This window comes from Condylostylus longicornis, unplaced genomic scaffold (assembly GCF_029603195.1).
Source record: "Condylostylus longicornis isolate FDR11 unplaced genomic scaffold, ASM2960319v2 ptg000055l, whole genome shotgun sequence".
Classification (NCBI taxonomy): domain Eukaryota; kingdom Metazoa; phylum Arthropoda; class Insecta; order Diptera; family Dolichopodidae; genus Condylostylus; species Condylostylus longicornis.
In genome coordinates this window covers 575,107-594,681 of record NW_026578024.1, presented here as the reverse complement: position 1 = coordinate 594,681, position 19,575 = coordinate 575,107, and the positions used below count along the sequence as shown (strand labels likewise).

The window sequence follows — 19,575 nt, the reverse complement described above, 5'->3', positions numbered from 1 at the left end:
GAGGGTCAAAACTAATGATTATCGAAAAACCATTCCATTTCTTATACTTACCGGCGCTGCTTGAGGACACTGGAGATTCCTGCGAGGATTGCAGAATAATAATTTGTTGTGCATTAGAAGATTGAACTTTTTGCAAATCATCAACATATTCGGTATACTCAATAATTTGTTTCCCGCCTGTACTAAAAATTTTTTGTTGAGTTGGTTTTAAAACAAAACTGTGATTGGATTGATTGTTTATTGCAGAAAGTGATTGGGATTGTCCTATGTGAGTTTGCTGTTTGTGGATTTGAAGTTGTTGCACTGGCTGAATTTGAACCGTTTGTTGTTGCCTTTGTTCTGAATTTTGTTGAATGATTTGTTGATTTGTTTTATTAATCATATTAATTTTTGTAACATTATTATTTCCTATATTTTGCTGTCCTGGAGAAGAATTATTACAACTTCGTTCAACTTGAACCATAACGCTAGGATAATGTGCCACAATTTGGTTTCCAACTGTATTTTGATTTGCAATATTCCCAACTGCTGTTTTAGCTAACATTTTGTTAAATACGCGACTTGATGATGAGTTAGTCTGTTGACCAGTGTGATTAACAATTTGCTTTAGTTGACTCATAATTTTACCAGGCGAATCATCTGAATAGTTTTTACGTATTTGTTGCGAGGTACCAATTGATTGACCACTGGTTTTTTTATTTTGTTCTACAAAATTTTGCGAAATTGATGTTGAAATATTAGTTTTAGATGGGTCAATAGTATTTTCTGATTGTAGGGATGAACTGTTGATATATACATTACTTTGATTTTGTTTATTCATCACAGATTCTCTATTAGAGTTTATTGTTGGATTCTTGTCAACTTTGTTTGCTTGAGATAGATCCTGAGTCAATTGACGGTTTTGAAAGGAAGCTGATGCAATATCGTCATTGAGGTCAGAGCTTTGTACAACATTCATTATAGAATTATGCAATATTGCTGTTTGTTGGTTCATATACCCTGTCGGATCATCTTTGAAATTAGGTGGGGCTTTCTTTTTGCTATTGGAAGATAATGTTGTTGCCGTTGAATTATTTTTAAGAGCCAAACTATTATCGTGCCATGGTGGTGTTGAATTTTGTTGTGATACAGTAGATACACTTTCATTGTTCGTATTTAAAGTTGTGGTAGATGATGTCGACAAATACAGTGTTTGATTTTGGCTAGCAACATTTTCGATTTCTGAAATTTGCTGAGATTGGGATCTTTGCTTTTGTTGCTGTGCTACAGAGTTTTTTCGCCATGGAGGTGTTTTTGATAGTGTTACACCGCCAATTTGTTTATTACCGATAGTATTTTCACTTTTTATTACTGAATCTTGTTGTTGATTTGTTATTTGTTTATTTTGCTGATCATTTGACGTGTCATTTGTCTCCAAAATTTCCCCTACCGATTGGTGCGATTGCGTCGCTTGTTGCTCCATTATTTGCAACCGTCTTGTTTCTTGTTGTTGTTGACCAGTTACCAGCTGACTTGTTTGCATTACATTGCCATTTGAGTAGAGAGCAACCGAACTACATTGCGCCGATGGAATTGATATCTTGATGCTGTTGTTGTTTGCGGGCATATCAACCATTTTTCGTTTTTTGTTGTTTGGATCTAAAATTGGAAAAGGTTTTTTATTTTTATACTTCAATTAATAAAACTAAGTTTTTTATAACCAATGATAAAAGGAATATAATTTACAACATCTCAATGAGTCGTTCAACTCTTGTTCTTGAGTGAGGAAAAATTGTTAATATAACAAAAAAAAATTTGATGTCATCAGCACATAACCGACCGCAATGTATGTTGTCTAGTTAAGTGAAAATGTTACAGAATATTAGAAAAATGTCTGTTAAATACTTCTTTCCAATTTTTAGGACATTAGTAAGCTTATAGTTAACATACCTAGAAAAATGTAAATTTGGCTCTTAGTAGAATTTCGCTTTGCACTATCCGATTTCCCTGAAATGCTCGCCAGTTAGTTTTGGTAACAACCAGAACTCAAATATCAAATTCCAAGAAATTCTATTAATTCGTTCGTAGATATGGCGAAAAATGTAAAATCGGCCCGCAGATCAGTTTTCGAGCCCTGATCTTACCAAAAAATTTATATGTTAAATGCTTTAGTACGAAGAATTTAAATATTAAATTTCAATGAAATCGGTTGATTATTTCTTTTTATACGCGAAAATGTATATTTGGCCCGCAGTAAACGTCTAGTTGCCGACGCCTGATTTCTTCCAAAAGTTAGGAGGTTTGCGGACTGTCGTGCGAAGCTTATATATGAAATTTCAAGCAAATCGGTTGAATATTTTCTTTAAAATGGTCAAAAATGTAAAACATACCCGCTAAAAAGTGCAGTTCCCGAGGCCCGATATATCCCAAAAGTTCATTGATCAATCCGTGCCATTGTCGAAATAAACTTACATATAAAATTTTATCAAAATCGGTTCAGTCGAACTTGAGATACACGCGTGCACACACAGACTGACAGTCCGACAGACCGACAGGTTGCTAAAAATAGTTTACTTACACTTCCCTACTATGGAGAAGTAGATTCCCACCGAAAACTCGATATGCAAAATTTGTTGCCATCACATAACCTACCTATTGTATACACAATACGGTTGGTAATGAGTACATTAGTCCACACTTATTAGTGCTACCTTCAGACTTTTCAGTATTTAAATAGAGTTTTCATCCCAATATTTGACGAATTTCTTCTAATAATGTGTCTGATATAACTCATTTTGCACTTTATCAAGTAGCTGGTTTGGTTTGCAAACAATTATAGTAAGGGGATTTAGGAAAATAATTTTTTAGATATAGTGCAACAAAAACGGTATCCTTTGATTCAAAATTGCAGGAATACAATATTAATAAATATAAAAAGAGTTAAGAATAGTAAAATTTTAATTGATGATATGATGATAATAATATGAAATAAACTGCCTTGAATTCCCGACAATAAATTTCTAAAGTATATAATTTGAAAAAAAAGTAGAATAGTATCTTGTCTTTTTTTAACTTCGTATTTAAAAAAGTAGGCAATTACATACATATATACTATATAATTGCCTTTTATTTACAGATTTTAATTTTTAATTTAAAACAATAAAGTCGAAACACTTGCACTCAAATCGACAAAAGGAGCAAATGAACCTTTATGTTGCAATAAAGTGCTTCTTTATTATTATTCTTCCTGACATACTGAAGGAATAAGGATCTTATTAAAGCCTTATTATATTAATCAGCATCGAACAAATTTATCTAAAATTTGTATGTACACACATATCTTTTATGAAACTTACCTTTTTGAAAAAGAATTTTTTGGTTGTCAAAAAGCTTTCTTTGATGCGCACACATTGCTGATGAAAACGATGTCCGTGAGGATTGCAATCCATTTTCTACTGGTGATTTTGATAACGTATTAGGTACCTAAAGATATAATAAAAATCTATAAATAAAGATGAAATTACTTTTACGTTATACATATTATGTATATATAATATAACGTTGTTTGCCACTAATATTCGAAACTTGCTTACATATTGAACAGAAGAAAGAGAAAATACACAACAATAAATTAAGTAAAAACAACTGCTTGGGATACAACTTGGGATACAACTTCTGTCTAATTTTTTTTCTTTAAGGCTAAATTATATTTTCTTTCACAGTGTTTTGACATGTATTGAATTTTTTTCTTATGAAAAAATACAAAATACACTTTCCACTTTACAAAATACACTTGCACTATAAATATTTTAAACATCAATGTTTCAGAGTTTAATATGCATATTTCAAAACATTTTTAATAAATTACCTTATTTTCTCTGACGAAATAATCCCCAATTCTATGAAATTAAGTTGAAATTTTTTAACTTACATTTTTTTTCTAATTGATAACTGTTGAATTTATTTTAATTAATATACAAGTAATTTTCTTTTTACGTTTATTTTGGAAATTTATTTAAGAAAAAATTTAAGAAGTTATATATATTTCAACAGATATACTCCCACGAAATGGTTTTATGTTTTGCCTAACAAAGATAATAAAAAATTGTTTTCTGTTTTTATTGATAGATTATTATATACATATGTTTATTCTTATTCTTCAAATTATTTAGAGACGAATTTGAGTTTTTTTACTTTAAACGTATTTAAAAGGAAAGGTTTCTTTATATTTTACCTTAATAGGAAGGAAAAGAGAATAGTTTCGTCAGTTCAAGGGGTATACGCTTTGCGAAAAGCGAGCTGGTTGCATTTCGTCGTCTAGATTTGAGATTACTGGTTGGTGTTCCCATTAAACATTGCCGCCAGATGAAGGGGGTGGACGAACCAAGGAGAATAAGTGTATAATAACAAGAGAGGATAAACCTAACCAGGCCGACTCTTTTCATAGTTGTTTAAATTGTGAAATGTGAGAGTCCAAGGACTTTAAATAGCTTCTTTTACATAAAAGATATAAAATTGAAAAGATAATTCACTAAAGAAATATTAATTTATAAATACCAAATGGTAAGCAAACTATAGTATCAAAACAATTTGTCTCATAAATTAAAAGTATATTTTGCAGCATGGCAAAAAATTATAAAACATCAAATTTATACAATATCAATAGAAAGAAACCAAAAACATGTAAATAAATGTTAATGTTACCTTCAAAGCTTACCTGTGAATTAAAATCGAAAAAATATTCCGGCCTTAGTGGACATGGAAGTCCACATTTGCAAGTTCCAGGCGCTAATAAATAGTCCTTGATTTGTTGATGTGTTCGGAAGGATGCACCAGTTGGACTGAAAAATACAACTATATTAAAATATTTTTCATACGCATATGAACTCAATAGAGATTTTTTATATTTTTAAATATTTTGTTATTAACAAATAGAATTTAATAACTTATATTCCATAACACCAGATTCAAAATATTCTGCTACAAATATTTTAATGTGCGAATGTTGCACCTTTGCTGTGAGATTTAATATTATATAATGAGAATGTGGTATTCCGCTTATTTAAAATGTACGAATATGAGAATATTTTGACAAGCAATACGCGCTCCCGTCCATTTAGGTTGATGGATATTTTATGATTTCACTTCAATAAACAGGTAAAAAATGCCGTTTGTAGATTTTTAGGGAGGTATAAATTTTAGAGGGGAGAGATAGGTAAAAATATTGTTCTACGGAAATAAGTTTCTAGTAAAGATCTATATACACTTCGTTCTCTTTCCATGCGGTTTTAGAGTTATGCTGTGCAAGAAAAAAAATTTATTTGAATTTCGAAAATTTAATTTTTTTGCTGATTCACTTTTTCAACTTTCCGGTAAAGTCAAGCCATCACAGCGTTTGATTACTGACTACCTTGTCACAGAAAAAAAAATCACTGAAGTTCCTTAAGAAGCATTAGCATGTAAAAGTGATCTTGCACCAATCCACAAACGGGCACATTATCAGACAGCGAATAATGACGAAAACACTCTTAATATGATTTTAAATGAAGTTTTTTTTATGTTTTTTTTTTACATATTAAGTTTTGTTTTTGTTATTAACATACATATGTGCCATTTATTAAAATTTGATGAAAAAATCTTATTATTTTTAAATAATTTATGCAATTTTTTGCATATAAATGTGTCTTTTTTTGTGCGATTTTTTTATATGTGGATTTCCCTGGAACGCATCTACCGCCTAAAAAAAGAACGAAGTGTACACATAAAATTTCAGTTTTCTATCTTCAAGGGTGTAGAAGTTTTGTAAACATGTCCACGGACGGACAGATGGACGGACAGAATGAAACTAATAAGCACTTATTTTCAAAAACTTTTTGGAAAAGTGCTAAAAACAAGCTTGAATGCTTATTAACATATACTCGTCACGTATACAACATCATTCGCAATGTTTAAAAAAAAACTAACATTGACACTGACATGTTCTTGTACATGGCAAATATCTATTGGTGAAATAATGTAACGAAAGTGTTTTGAATAATTTAAGATCACACCCATTCGTTACATAACAGAAGAGCAGGTATTGTTCCTTACAACTTCAACTTAAAGAGACATAAGTTTACTCTATTAAATCAGAAGAAAAAAATTCCGGTAAAAATTTAAAAACTAATTTTACGATATAGTTGACCAGAATGATTTGTTTTTGAAATTGAAAAACCTGTCAGTTCGAGTTTTTGTCACATCATTTAATTGCTATGCACTGTATATATCATGTACAAATGCGTTAGTATTCATGTATAGTACTTATAGAGATTTTAAATTAGGATTAGGATATTAAATCATAATAAGAACTGCTTCAATCGAGTCAAATGCGATATAGATCTAATGTTTTTTCCCAATTTATTTGTTATTGTAATTATTTTTTAGTTTAAAAAAAACTATTGAAGAAGTAATTATAAGAGAAATTAGCAATTGCTCCTTTTTAGGTTCTTCACTGAAACTTCTAATTGAAATGTTAAAAATATTTTTCTAACGTTCATTTTTTGACAAACACCATATTTTTGCAGATTTTACAGTTTTAATTTGTCAAATAAATTTTGTATTAACTTTAGCATTTATAATACCCAATTAGCATTTAAAATACCCAATATTTTCTTAAATATAAAGATCTTTTCAATGCTAAATATATTTTCAAAGTGCTTAGAGTTTGGTGAAACCTATTAAAACTTTTCAATGTAAAATTTATTTTGATTTTTTTTCGTGATTCATCTCACTAACCTTGATAGAAATTCAACCAATACAGACCTTCCTCATTGCCTAAATGGCAATGAGGAAGGTCTGTATTGGTTGAATTTCTATAAATTTTAGAAAGCGTACTTTTAAGAAAATTTATTTTCAATGGAAACTTTCCTCTTTTGGCAATTTTGTTTTGCAAAAATCAAAATAAAACTCCAAAATTTATTTATATAAAAATCTTTTAAAATTTTTTTAGATGCAAATGTCTTAAAACGATGAAAATTTTTTTCCTTCATATAAACTCTATACATTTTTTTAAAAACCATAAAGGAAAATAAGAGTTGCTCTCTCTACGCGGTGGCCTTATACTAACCAGAGCAGTAATCTTAGTATTACACATAAGGTTGGAATGATCATATCGAAATAACGAATTTCTATTACTAAATATGCAACATAATGTCATACCATCATCAGTTTATTGACGATATTTTATTCCAACTGTGTATATAAATTATATTCATCGATTTATTGCAATACAGATTTTCTTATAAAAAAATCAAGAAGAAAAATTTTTGTCTTTTTGCTCTTTTCTGCTAACCTACGCTGAAAATTCTTACGCTATTAGCGCGAAAGTTAATGGAACATGTAAATAGAACATTGAGCGCCACCTGCGGTCGCCACATAAATGAATAACGAATCATTTTAAGTGCCATGATGGAAATGGATATGATGTTTCAAAAAAATAAAAATTGAAAAAAAACCTACGCAGATCTGTCGGTTTATTTTTTTTTGTTATTCTGTTTCGGTTACAAACCTAAGAACTGAATCATCAGACAGCCAAAATTCCTTACGTTAAATTATATATAAATTACCTGACATAAACAACTTCTGCGCTCGATATTAACCGCCTCCAACCTGGCGCTAAATTTGCTGATAAATTACTTATGATTTGCTGTTGTTGCTGTTTTGGTATAATTGAATTCAATTGGTTTAGTAAACTCTGTGAATTTTGCTGCTGCTGTGGTATATCTGCACTAAATTGATTATGTGTTTTTGGACCAGCCATGGCGCTAGTTACCACTATTGGCAATGAATCAGAGACCAAAGTATTATTTGAAGAAGAAATTTGTTTTATTGCAACATTATTTGTTAAAATCGAATTTATTGAGCAAACGTTTGAAGACACATTATTGTTCTCTATTATGCGAATCTGCTCTGATTGATTTATTTGTTGTTGATGAATATTCATTATATTTCCGGCCCGCGGAAATAATTGATGTTGTTGTTGCAGTTGTTGTTGATGTTTACGTTGTTGTTGTTGTTGCTGTGTTTGCTGTTGTTGTTGTTGTTGCGTTTGCTGGTATTGTTGTTGCTCCTGTTGTTGCTGATGCTGCGGATGTTGTCGTTGGTGTTGTTGTTGTTGTCTCTCTTGATTTTGTTGTTCTTGTTGTTGTTGTTGTTCCTGTTGATGTCGCTGTTGTTCCAGATACAAAAGATGCTGTGCTTCTTGCTGTTTTTGTTGTGTTTGCTGCTGTTTTGGTTGATGTGGTTGCAATTGCTGTTGCTGTGGTTGTAGTTGCTGCAAATGCTGTTGCTGTTGAATTTGTTGGACTTGTACACTAAGCTGTAACTGTTCTTGTACATTTTGTTGCTGTCGCTGTTGTTGTAATTGTAATTGTTGGTGCATTAATTGATTTTGTTGCAGCACAACAGTATTTGATGGAATTTGTTGATATTGAATGTGTTGCTGTTGTTGTGATTGTTGAGAAATATGTTCTTGTAATCGCAGTTGTTGTTGAGATTCTAAAACTAAAGTGGGGGTTCCATTATTTATGGTTTGGGAAGTAGATGTCGGCGCCATTATACCAGCAGCCACTTCAGTTGCTACTGATAAAGATTGAGTACTAATTAAATTTTTAAAACAGTTCTTTGCAGTTATCTCTTGCCGTTGTCGTTGCATAAATTGCTTATGTTGATCGGTAGTTGAACCTGCGCTAGTCGCTGCCATTGAATGTTTTATTGTTATGGTATATTAAAAAAAACTTCCTGTAAAGAAAAAATGAGACATACATAAAGCACAAGTCAAATTACATTAATTTAACAAATGCTTACTTGCAAATTTAATTTATATTCAGTTAATGAGAGTTATTTTGTTAATTGATATTATATCCATATGAATAAATGTAGGAAAAGTGTTATAAATTTACTATTCCGTTTGGGACGCTAAGAAAAGGTCGTCTGAGATATAGAGAAGTATATATACATACATATATATGTTTTTGATGAGAGTCGAATTCTGAGTTGATTCAGTCTGTCCGTTAAGAGAATTAAAAATAGCTTTTACCGTAAGAACCCTACTTAATTCGAATTTAATCAAAACGACCTAATCAGGATTTTTTTTAATGACTTTTCGTTTTACGACTTTTTTTTGTTTACATCTAAAATGTTCTGTTTAAGGAGTTTTTTCTGATTTACATCCATTAATTTTAATTTTTTCTCTTATTTCGATAAATTATGAAATTCTGATGAGTTATTAGGAAATTACTTTTTTTATTTGAAATACGAAAAAGCCAAATGTAATTTTTTTTAAAAATCAAATGCTGCTGACAATTTTAATGTAATAATGAATACATAGTACACATCATGTTCTATATGTAATAAATTTTTTTTTCCAAATTTTTCGATTTTGTTTTACGTCTGCACGTTTTACGAAATTTGGAAAGTTTGCATTAACCTATATAAGTTACAATATACTTACGCAAAACAAAAACAACCACGTTTAATAACAGAAGTTATATTTTGGTCTGAAAAATGATAGTATTGAGATTTTTTGTTAAAATATCAAATAGCTTTTGAAAAACATTTATATATGTATCACAGAACCGCCATGGTCGGTTCTATTTTTCTCATTTTTTATACTTATTTTTCATTTGCCTTTTATTAACGCTAAATCAGTTACTTATAATACACAGTCCTATCATGAATTTCGTTCGTAGCTCCGAAACTCGGAAAATTACGAATTACATATTATTTTAGTAATTCGGAATTTTTCAATTCTGAATTACTAAAATCGTACTACGGATATTCGTAATAGAGTTTTTTGCTTATTTTATAAGTTATTCGGAGTAAAAACGTTAAATGAATAAGAAACAATTATTTCTTTCAGTATTAGGAACATTTAAAATTCGACCCTGCTTCTATTTCTGGCATATGTGTCAGTAATACGTCAAAAACCCGTATATTTATAAATGTCGTCATATTTAAAATATTTAGGTTTTTATTTTCGTATTTATTTAATTAAAATCGAATTTGAATTTTCTTTCTAATGTCCGCATTCTGACACTAAGAATTCATTACAGTTTCTGAGTATTTTAGCTTTAAAAGGGTTCTAAAAAGAGTCAGTATTATGTACAAAATTATGTCAGTACAAAGTTTTGATTTTGATATTCATTTTAATTAATTAAAATACTTTCTCTATAGTTAAAAATTATTTAAACGATTTCTGTCGAACGAAAATTGATTATATTTCTGAAAACTTATTTCTGACCACGACCTTTTTATCTTGATTCGCCTTTAAAATTACTCTAAAAAATATTTTAAAAAAGTCCTTTAAAATTACTCTAATCGTTCACGTCGTAACAGATATCACAACGGAAATGGTTCTCTCTAAATTGAGAAAGTGGTCCTTTTTAATATCCCAAAAAGTTTTTCAAAAAAATAAGAATGGGTTGCTCTTATTATGAAGCATGTATAAATAGCCCTAATTAAAACAAGAAGCAGTAAAGTATCCAGCAACTTTTGAATGGACAGAAGGCAATTGATATAAGGTCTTATACTTTCTTGTGATATGCTACATCGTATTTTAAGTATGATTTATAAAAATACATTTGTAGCAAATATTACTTATAATACTTTATAAAAAATTATGTTATTTCAAATTGGATTACCATAAATACATATCTTTTAAAAATTTTTATTTATTGTTGCATATTAAGACTACTAGTAAAAGTGACATTTTATAGCAATAATAAATTCAAGTCAGCTGAATTTGACATGTTTTGTGTATAAAATATATGATTTTGTTTTTGTTTGAATTATAATTTGATCCATTTTTAATTTTTTTTTTAACAAGATAAAATATCCGTAGATATCTAAATTATTATTCCATTTTTATTGAATATTATCATTTTAACCCTTTAAAACCATTATTCATAAATGAAATATAGATTACAGCATATGATATTACATTGTCAGTATTAGGAACACAAAAAAATATTAGGAATATTAGGAACACTTTTTCTTTTCATCTTTAATCGAAAAATCATAAATTAAAATATACTTATTTTGATTAAATAATTTTCTAAAAAACATTATTCTCAATTATCTAAATTATTTTAAAAAAATCCTAGCAAGTAAATTAAAAAAAATAACTTTAAAATCTTAAATTTTTAAAGTTATTTTTTTAATTAAGGAAATTTTCGGGTCCATAGCGCTTTTCAAATGATTTTGATTTAATTTTTCAGTTTCTGTGGGACATAAAAAGTTCGTTTCCACTGTAAGCACTGTATTAATTTTCTAAGATTTTATTTATTAATTGTGTCAAAAGTCTTGTAATCTATGCTTGCTGAAAAAACTTACTTAACTTGTTTAGTTAAAGCTTAAACTTAACCCTAGCAAGACGATTCGGGTGCCATTCACCAGAAGAAGGAGGCTAGAATACCTGCACAAAATTCGTGTGAATGGGGCGGTTGTTGAAAGGAAATCCGAGGGTGATATTTCATTTCAAGTTTCCTTGGTGAAGTAATAACAAGGCTGTAGGTGTGCGGGCTACCCAAGCCTTTATAGTGTGCAGGGCCATTCCCGTCTATCATGTGGTGGATGTATACCATGATAGTCGGGCCGCTCATGACATATGGAGCAGTAGCATGGGCAAGAAGGGTAGCTCTTAGTACGGCTAGAAAAAATCTGGAACGATTGCAGAGACTCGCAATGCATCTGCATCACAGGGGCTATGAGAACGTGCCCAATCGCGGCAATAGAGGTGATTTTAGGACTGACTCCCCTGCACCTCGTTGTTGAAAGGGCAGCGAATTCTGCCATTCTGAGATTGAGAAGGAATGGAGTTGATGTGATTGTGCAGGAGATCGAGATCGTTTTCTCAGGGAGGTTCCGCTCCTGGCGCTTCCTAGGGATGATATGGTAAGGAGATTCAACTTCGAGAAAATGTTTACCCTATTGTTTGGTAACAGAACGAGTTGGGATCCCGGATTATTGAGCCACCTGGTGGTGTCCCACACTATCAGGTGGTACACTGATGGGTTAACGACCTGCATGGGAAAAGAACCGAATTTTTCAAACCTATGGGAACGTTTCCGAGCGTGTTTCAGGCCGAAATGCACGCCATTGATGTGCGCGTAATTCAGCCTTGAGAGAAGGTATCGGGTATAGGACATATTCGGATAGTGATTCTGTCGGATAGCTTGGCTGCCATCGGAGCGCTGAATTCGTTTTCAGTATCCTCCGCGGCAGTATGGGCTGTCTCGAAAAACTCAATGAGGAGTAATGAGGAAGCAGATTCGCTGGCTTAGGGGCACCTCAGCGGGCTGGGCCGGGAAAGCGAAGATACTTGCAGGTTCTGTGAGGAAGATAGGGAGACATCAGTACACCTTCTGACAAATATTTGGGACTTTACCATAACGCCGGCGCAGTTAGGGTTCTCCGCGCCCCATAAATTGCTCGAGTACATCAGGGTGGCGAATCTCGAGCGGGTGCTGTAGAGCCACGCCTCGAACCCAAGGGTGGGGGCACAATAGATTCTTTACGTGGTCGCAGTGCATTGTTACCCCGCGTTTACAGTCTACAATCTTTATTGAAGATCTACAAGTTGAAGCTTAACTTTTCAAAGCGAAAGAAAAATTAATAAATTTAAGGACCCTAATGCTCGGCACTTTACGGAGTTTAATATTGTTATATTATTGACATAACGTAGCGAATATTTTTTAAATCTTGGATTATTGCATTTTAATAATATAAATATTTTTTTAATGTTTTTTACACATAAGTAAAATGATTTATGTATATGCGTAAATACATACATATATTAAGTATAAAAAAAAACTTTTTTTTCTTATGTTCAGCCGTAATAGTCGGCTTATTACGGCTTTTCAATAGAATTGTGAAAAAAAATTATTGCTAGATATAGAAACGTAAAACAAAAGTGTATTATTTTCGGTTATATTATAAAACAAAAAAATATGAAAAGAAAAAATAATTTAATGATTAAGAGAAGATACTAAGATTTGAAATATAAGTGAAATATTGCTCCGTTTTTCAACTGCCTATAAAAGCTAGATATAGTTCAATATATAGGGTGGCCAGGTAAAAATAGACTTCAATATATATAGGGTGACTGGTCCTAGTGTTAAGGTTCTCGGAAGGTAATTCATTGGAGTTGGTGTTTCATTCCTAAAAAGAATTAGATTGAAAAAATTCTGTTCGCAGAACATACATTATAGCTTGGATCCGGTTGAAGTTAAAGCAAAGTTGCGATTGGAAACTTTGCTGTTAACTGATAGACCTATATAACAGTATACTGATGATTGATGTCAGACACAAACATCTTTCAAGTAATAAGTGTTCAAACACAATATTTTGGATTTGAAAACTAAAAATTTGAAAATATCAAATAAGTCAGCTATTTTTTTCTCGATGAAATAAATCATCCTCTACAACTGTGCTATACATAACTTTCATAGCCCGCGTGTCTTTTTGCAGCCAAAGTCACGATTTATGTAAGTCATTTTTACACCTGCAAAATACTTAATTATAAAAAATTCTTTTTAAAGGAAATGCAAGTAAAGGCTTGAGTCGAATTTTCACCTGAGTGAAAAGTTTCAATGATATAAATGCGGCCAAAGCAATATTTTCCCACTATTGAACAAAGGAATATAAGGTATAATTTCTCATAAGAACTCATAAGATTGAAATAGTACTACTTAAATAAATATGTTTTATTCAATCGAGGAGTAGGTACCCTTGCGGGTATGCATTTTATCGATGAGAAATGCTCTTACTGCGCAGGAAGAGTGTCGTAGAAAAGTTTTAAGGCGACAAGTTCCATCCTATGTGACATTTTTTCATCTTCATTTAAATTTCGAGCCATATAAGAATAAGAGATTCAACTTTAAAAATAGAGCTTCAATATTGTAGCTCGACCATATAAGAATAAGAGATTCAGCTCTAGAAATAAAGCTTAAATATTGTAGCGTCGCACAACGAAAAATATTATGAGCACTCATATAATTAAGAAATAAAATTCAGAAATTCCAAAAAAAATTTACATATTTGCCATTTCTATTAAATTTATCATTTACGACTAAGCGGATAAGCATAGTGGTTTGCACCTATGTATGATGCTGCAAATTATTTTTTTACGAGCTTTTATTTGTTTAAACAAGTAACGAATGAAATATTAATATATTTAAATAAATTATTGAATTTTATTTAGGTGCGTATTTAGTGAAAGGTACCTACCTACATATATCGCAGTTTTTTTAAAATAGCTATACCTATTAAGTACTTATATGTTTGCAATTATCTGGGCACTATTGAGGGTTCAAAATGGATTTACTTAAATTGTAATTTTGAGTTTAATTATCCAACTGGTCTTGAATTTAAACACAATTTACCAAAGTGCACCTATGTACACACGTAAAGATGTTCACCATGTAGAGAAAAATTTTGAAAAATTAAATGACCTAATTTTTTCAGCCATTAATTTAGTAATAATGCAACGTGACTTTTTGTTAAAATTGATCTAAAAATATTTTAATAAACTTTTAATTCAAGTTTATTTATTCGATTTCGATTTTATAATTTTACCTGGCATTTGTATAAAATTAGACTCATATTCTACTGCATGAACCATCTATTAAAAGAACCCTTTTTAAGTAAATTCATTATAACTTTCACTTTTTTAAATTTATTTAAAAATATTTCATGTTGCCATTATACCGTTTTGTACAAAAAATTTGATTTTTAGAATCATTACCAACTTTCATTTTCATTTTTAAATAACTTTCATAACCTTTTAATGCTTTGCATTGAATTATTTCACTTGGAACAATGGATCAATTTAAACTTTTATAGGCCAGAGCTTTAATTTTTTTATTTAACATTGGAACAATTAATTATATAAATATGTGTGTATGCAATTAATGTATATAAAGTATAAAATAATTTTTTCTAAACAAATCACAGCTGAGATATATATTTTATGGCCTCGAATAAAAATTATAATATAAATTTTAATTTTTTGTAACTAAATAAATAATTTATATTTATGTACACATCTTATTTTTTTTCTATATTATACACATTTTTTAATACAATACGCTTATAAAAATTTTCATTTTTTGTTTTTTTCCTTTTCCTAATTACATATACATACATACACATATATAAATATTCCACTTTTTTTGACAATATACGTATTGTATACCCAATTAAATTTTCGCCACCAAAAACCTAAATGGATACAAAACATTTATGACAACACCTGCTCTACGCGTCATAACACAATTTTAATATAAAAATTAAATATAGAAAAATAGTTGTAGCTGTTATTGAGAAAATAAAAACTATTTTTTCTGTTTCTAAAATGACACAAATGTGCAAGATAAATTCACAAAATCCAAAGATTTATTTTTAATTACATTTAGCCATTTTTTTTTTTAATTTTTTAGAAGGTAAACACGTCCGAATAACTTAACGCATTAAAAATTTTCCACCGAATACTAGATATGAAAAAAAAATTTATTGACGTTTACAACATTTTCTCTTATAAGAAAGAGTGAGATCAATGTCGTTATTATATTTTAAAACTAACATGGCGGATTGTATTGTTTATTAAATATTGTTTTCTATGAAATAGTGGGTTTACATTTTTTATAAATATGCGCAAAATTTTATTGACACATATGCTTCTTTGATGAGAAAATCAACGAAATTTACGCAAAATGAGTTAATTGAATTTATTTATTTATGCAAAACAACTAAAAATTGGTTTGTTTTGCATAAATTCAATCAAAATTAGTAATGAATTAATTGATAATTAGCCTTCTTCGGTCGTTAACATGTTATAGTTGAGTGCTACTAAAATTTTATACTTATAATGGGTAATATGTCAAAGTAAAACTAAAACTTTATATATATCAAATATTTTTTTTAAATATAACATACATATGTATGTATACGAAGGTACATAGTATTTAGGTAAACAATTAATATTGTAAACAACGATATTTTAATATAATATTAACGCTTTTTAATCAAAAACAAGCCTAAAATAGTTTTGCTTAAATAAAATAAGATTTTAATACAAGTGAAAACAATGTACGAAAAATATTAGGTGATAGACATGTAATATATTATATATGGTCTTCTATAATCCCAAGTATAATTTAACTGACAAGCTTTCTTTTTTGGATTGATGTGGCTTTAAAATTATTAAGCCCAAAATTAAATTATTTATTCATATTCTTTTACTGAACCTACTAAGTAGATTTGAGCTGCAAATAACAAAAGGAAATTAGCCTAAATATTACTTCAATTTTTTCCTTTATCATAATTTCAGAAATGAATTTGATAGAACTTTCGCAGATTTACCAAATAAAACGGACTTCTTTGTGCATTATAGTGAGAAAAACGGATTGTAACTGCATTTCCAATTTTGAATTGTAAACATAAACCCAATCTTTCTCAAAAAGTAAATTAATTTTTATATTATTATATAAAATTACTCCATATTTGTATTATAAAAATAATACAAATAATATTATTTTTGTTAAACCCAAAAAAATGCGAGTTGTCCATTATGAACAGAAAGTGATAACTTGAAGTAAACGAAATACTGACGCTTTCTGCCGAATCATTTTCTTTATATGTTAAATACTTGCCACCGACAATGTATTGGGTTTCCTTTTGAGACGAAAATATTAAAAAAATCATTTAAATTTAATAAATAATAAGCCCCAAGGTTTATATTAAAATATATTGGCTCATAAATAACTGAGTTATAACGCCAAAATATATTAAGATTAATACGACTTGTCAAAAATTTAAAAAGTTGTGTAACTCCATGAAAAAGCTAACAACAATGTTTGACGTCAAACTTTATTTTTTTCTGTTAATTGTTATCAGTCTTAGTCTGACGGAAAATAATAAAAATTACTCCATTCTATGAATCTAATAGCACATGGATATATAGGGTCTGATCATCTATCTTGCTATTTTATACGGAAAGTGATAAGAAAGTGAGTAACTTTCATATATTTGTATAATGTAATTTTCGAGTGAGAAGAATTATTTGGCATTGCGTATCTAGTTTTTTTTTTAAAATGCATACAAAATTTATTTACTTTGTTTTTGAAAGTGAGACGTTCAGTCGATAATTTGAGAAAAAAACGCAAAAATCCAATTGAAATGTAGACTATATTATTATTTAATTTCTCGTTTTGGTAAAAGTGAAAAATATTTTAAGTTAGATTTTGTTGGCGACAAACCTAATATACGACGATTTGAATTACGACGTTTTATTTTCTTAAATTTATTATTTTAAGTTAGATTTTGTTGGCGACAAACCTAATATACGACGATTTGAATTACGACGTTTTATTTTCTTAAATTTATTAATTCGCATAACGTCTTTTATTTCCATTTACGATGCTTTTAAACAAAGTAATCAAAAAAATCTGTAGTCCTTATAATTTTTGTTTTTGGTAATGTGTTATTTCAATATAACAAAACATTAAAAAATAAAAAAATATATCTTAAAAGACAATAAAAATAAGGAGAATGTCAAAAGTTTAAATTTTCATATAAAATTTATCAGAATCAGTGAATCCACCTTTATGCATGGCGTCTTGTTGTTATTCCTCAGTATAAAATTTCCCATTCTCCATATTTTTATATTTTGTTAGCTCCTAGGATTATTATTAGATTACCATCTGACATAAGAACTATCGGGTCACTGTCAGTTTTCCTTAGAAAGATAAAAGTTTGGCTAAAAAAGTTGAGTTTCATTGATGTAAAGAATTTAGTAAAATTGGTTTTTAATTTTTTTTAAATAATTTTTACGCTTATATTGAAATGAACTATTGTTTTCTTTTTTTGTTTGTTCTTTAATTCTTTTGATTTTTGCTTTTTATTTAAATGATATTGAACTTAGTTTCTTTTTAATTTTAATACATAATGTTAATTATTTATTTTATAAATTATTATTGAATTCGTTTTCTTTATATTTCTTACTAATTCGTATTTTTTTTTTTCATATTTTATATATCGTTACATTATATTCTTTGTAAATAATTTTTTAAAAATTTTAGTTTGTATTTTATTTTTGCAATAACACGTTTTCGAGTTTTTTCCGCATATTTTGGAATCCTATGTGAGCACAAAGTTTTGCATTTTTTAATCTAGAATACACGACATTGTTTTGAATTTCGAAATAGTTTGTGCAGGTGATTCCAAGAGAGACTTTCGCCTTTGTATTCTTGAGAGTCATTTCTATGCAATTTATGATTTGCTTAGATATAGTCAAGTCATTGAAAACACTTCTAGTTTTCACTCTTTTAATTGAATCAAAAGCCTGTTTGAAATTTACAAATACCATATGTAGGTCTCTCCCATATTCAGCACAATTCTCCATTGTTTGCTTTAAACAAAAAATTTGGTCACATGTTTGCTGAAAACCACACTGATAATATGATATTATCCTTTCAGAGTAAACTTTTAGAGTTTTAGACTTTTCACAATAAGAGCGGATAAAATCTTGTACGCAACGTTTATCGGGGTTATACTCCTGTAATTTTCGCAATCGCTTTTACTACCTTTTTTATGTACAGGTATAATTGCTCTAGTTCTCCAAATACTCAGTATTTATTTGGTGTTTCAAATTTTTGAAACAAGCTCATGTATATTCTACACAAACGATTTTCCCTGCGTTAATCATTTCTGCTGCAATGTTATCTTCTTCTCTTGCCTTTCTATCATTCAATTTACTTATTGCTCCTTCAATTTCATCATATATTGGCCTCTCTACTACCTTATTTTCTTTTCTGTTATGTTCGTCGTTCAAACGTATATCATTTTCGCCAGCATTCACGTTGTAGAATTAATAAAAGTATTCTTGTTATCTCTCGTCACCTATCTAGTAAAACTCAATGATGTAAAAAACTTGTGTTCATGTTTGTCTACAATATCGTGCGTCAGTCCTGTGCTCCTCCCAGGAGCGAAACAGGAATAAAAAAAAATTTTTGCCATCTATCTATTTCTTTCTTCTGTAAGTATCACTCCGTTTTTATTTTTATCCCTTTTCTCTTATTATCCCCTTTTTTCTTGCTTAACTTTTCTATAAAAATCACTTACTTTGCTTTGATTGACATTTTTCTGCATATTTTCTACCCGCTTATATTATATAATTATATAATTTAATAATTATTGTTGTAACACTTTATAATTATTATAAAATGCTTTTATGTATAAATAATTCTAAATTTTATAATAAAAAATTTCTTTTATAAATTATAATAAAAAATTCGTTGTTTCAAGCTGTCTCGTATTATAAAAACGAACATAATATCGAACAACTGTTGCTTAGATCAAACATTCAGCATATTGCTAAAAGGCGCCAAAAAAAAAACATTATTTAGTTGCAACTAAGCAACTATCAGTTAAAGCAAACAAGCGCAATAGAAATTACGAGGAAGGGAGGGGAAAGGAGTGGATGATGTAGGTTAAATAGATGGAGGAGAAGAAAGGCAATTAAAATAAAATGATGAGCGCAAATAAAAGAAAATAAAAAAA

At 29.4% G+C, this 19,575-nt stretch overlaps 1 protein-coding gene across 5 annotated transcripts in view; it reads right to left on the bottom strand.

Annotated features, from left to right (window-relative positions):
• Positions 1–15,538, bottom strand: part of LOC129612087 (putative mediator of RNA polymerase II transcription subunit 26) — a 30,696-nt gene extending 15,158 nt beyond the window's left edge. For 2 of the 5 annotated variants that reach the window (XM_055525576.1, XM_055525581.1), the window contains exons 1-5: positions 14,593–15,491; positions 7,584–8,757; positions 4,697–4,820; positions 3,336–3,462; positions 52–1,638 (exon numbers count right to left, since the gene is read on the bottom strand). In XM_055525576.1, the coding sequence (XP_055381551.1) occupies positions 52–1,638; positions 3,336–3,462; positions 4,697–4,820; positions 7,584–8,719 (2,974 nt within the window). In that variant the 5' untranslated portion in view covers positions 8,720–8,757; positions 14,593–15,491. Of the gene's footprint in view, positions 1–51; positions 1,639–3,335; positions 3,463–4,696; positions 4,821–7,583; positions 8,758–14,244; positions 14,528–14,592 lie in introns of all 5 variants that reach the window. The other 3 variants (XM_055525579.1, XM_055525578.1, XM_055525580.1) reach the window with 3 other exon arrangements.
• Positions 15,539–19,575: the final 4,037 nt, after the last annotated feature.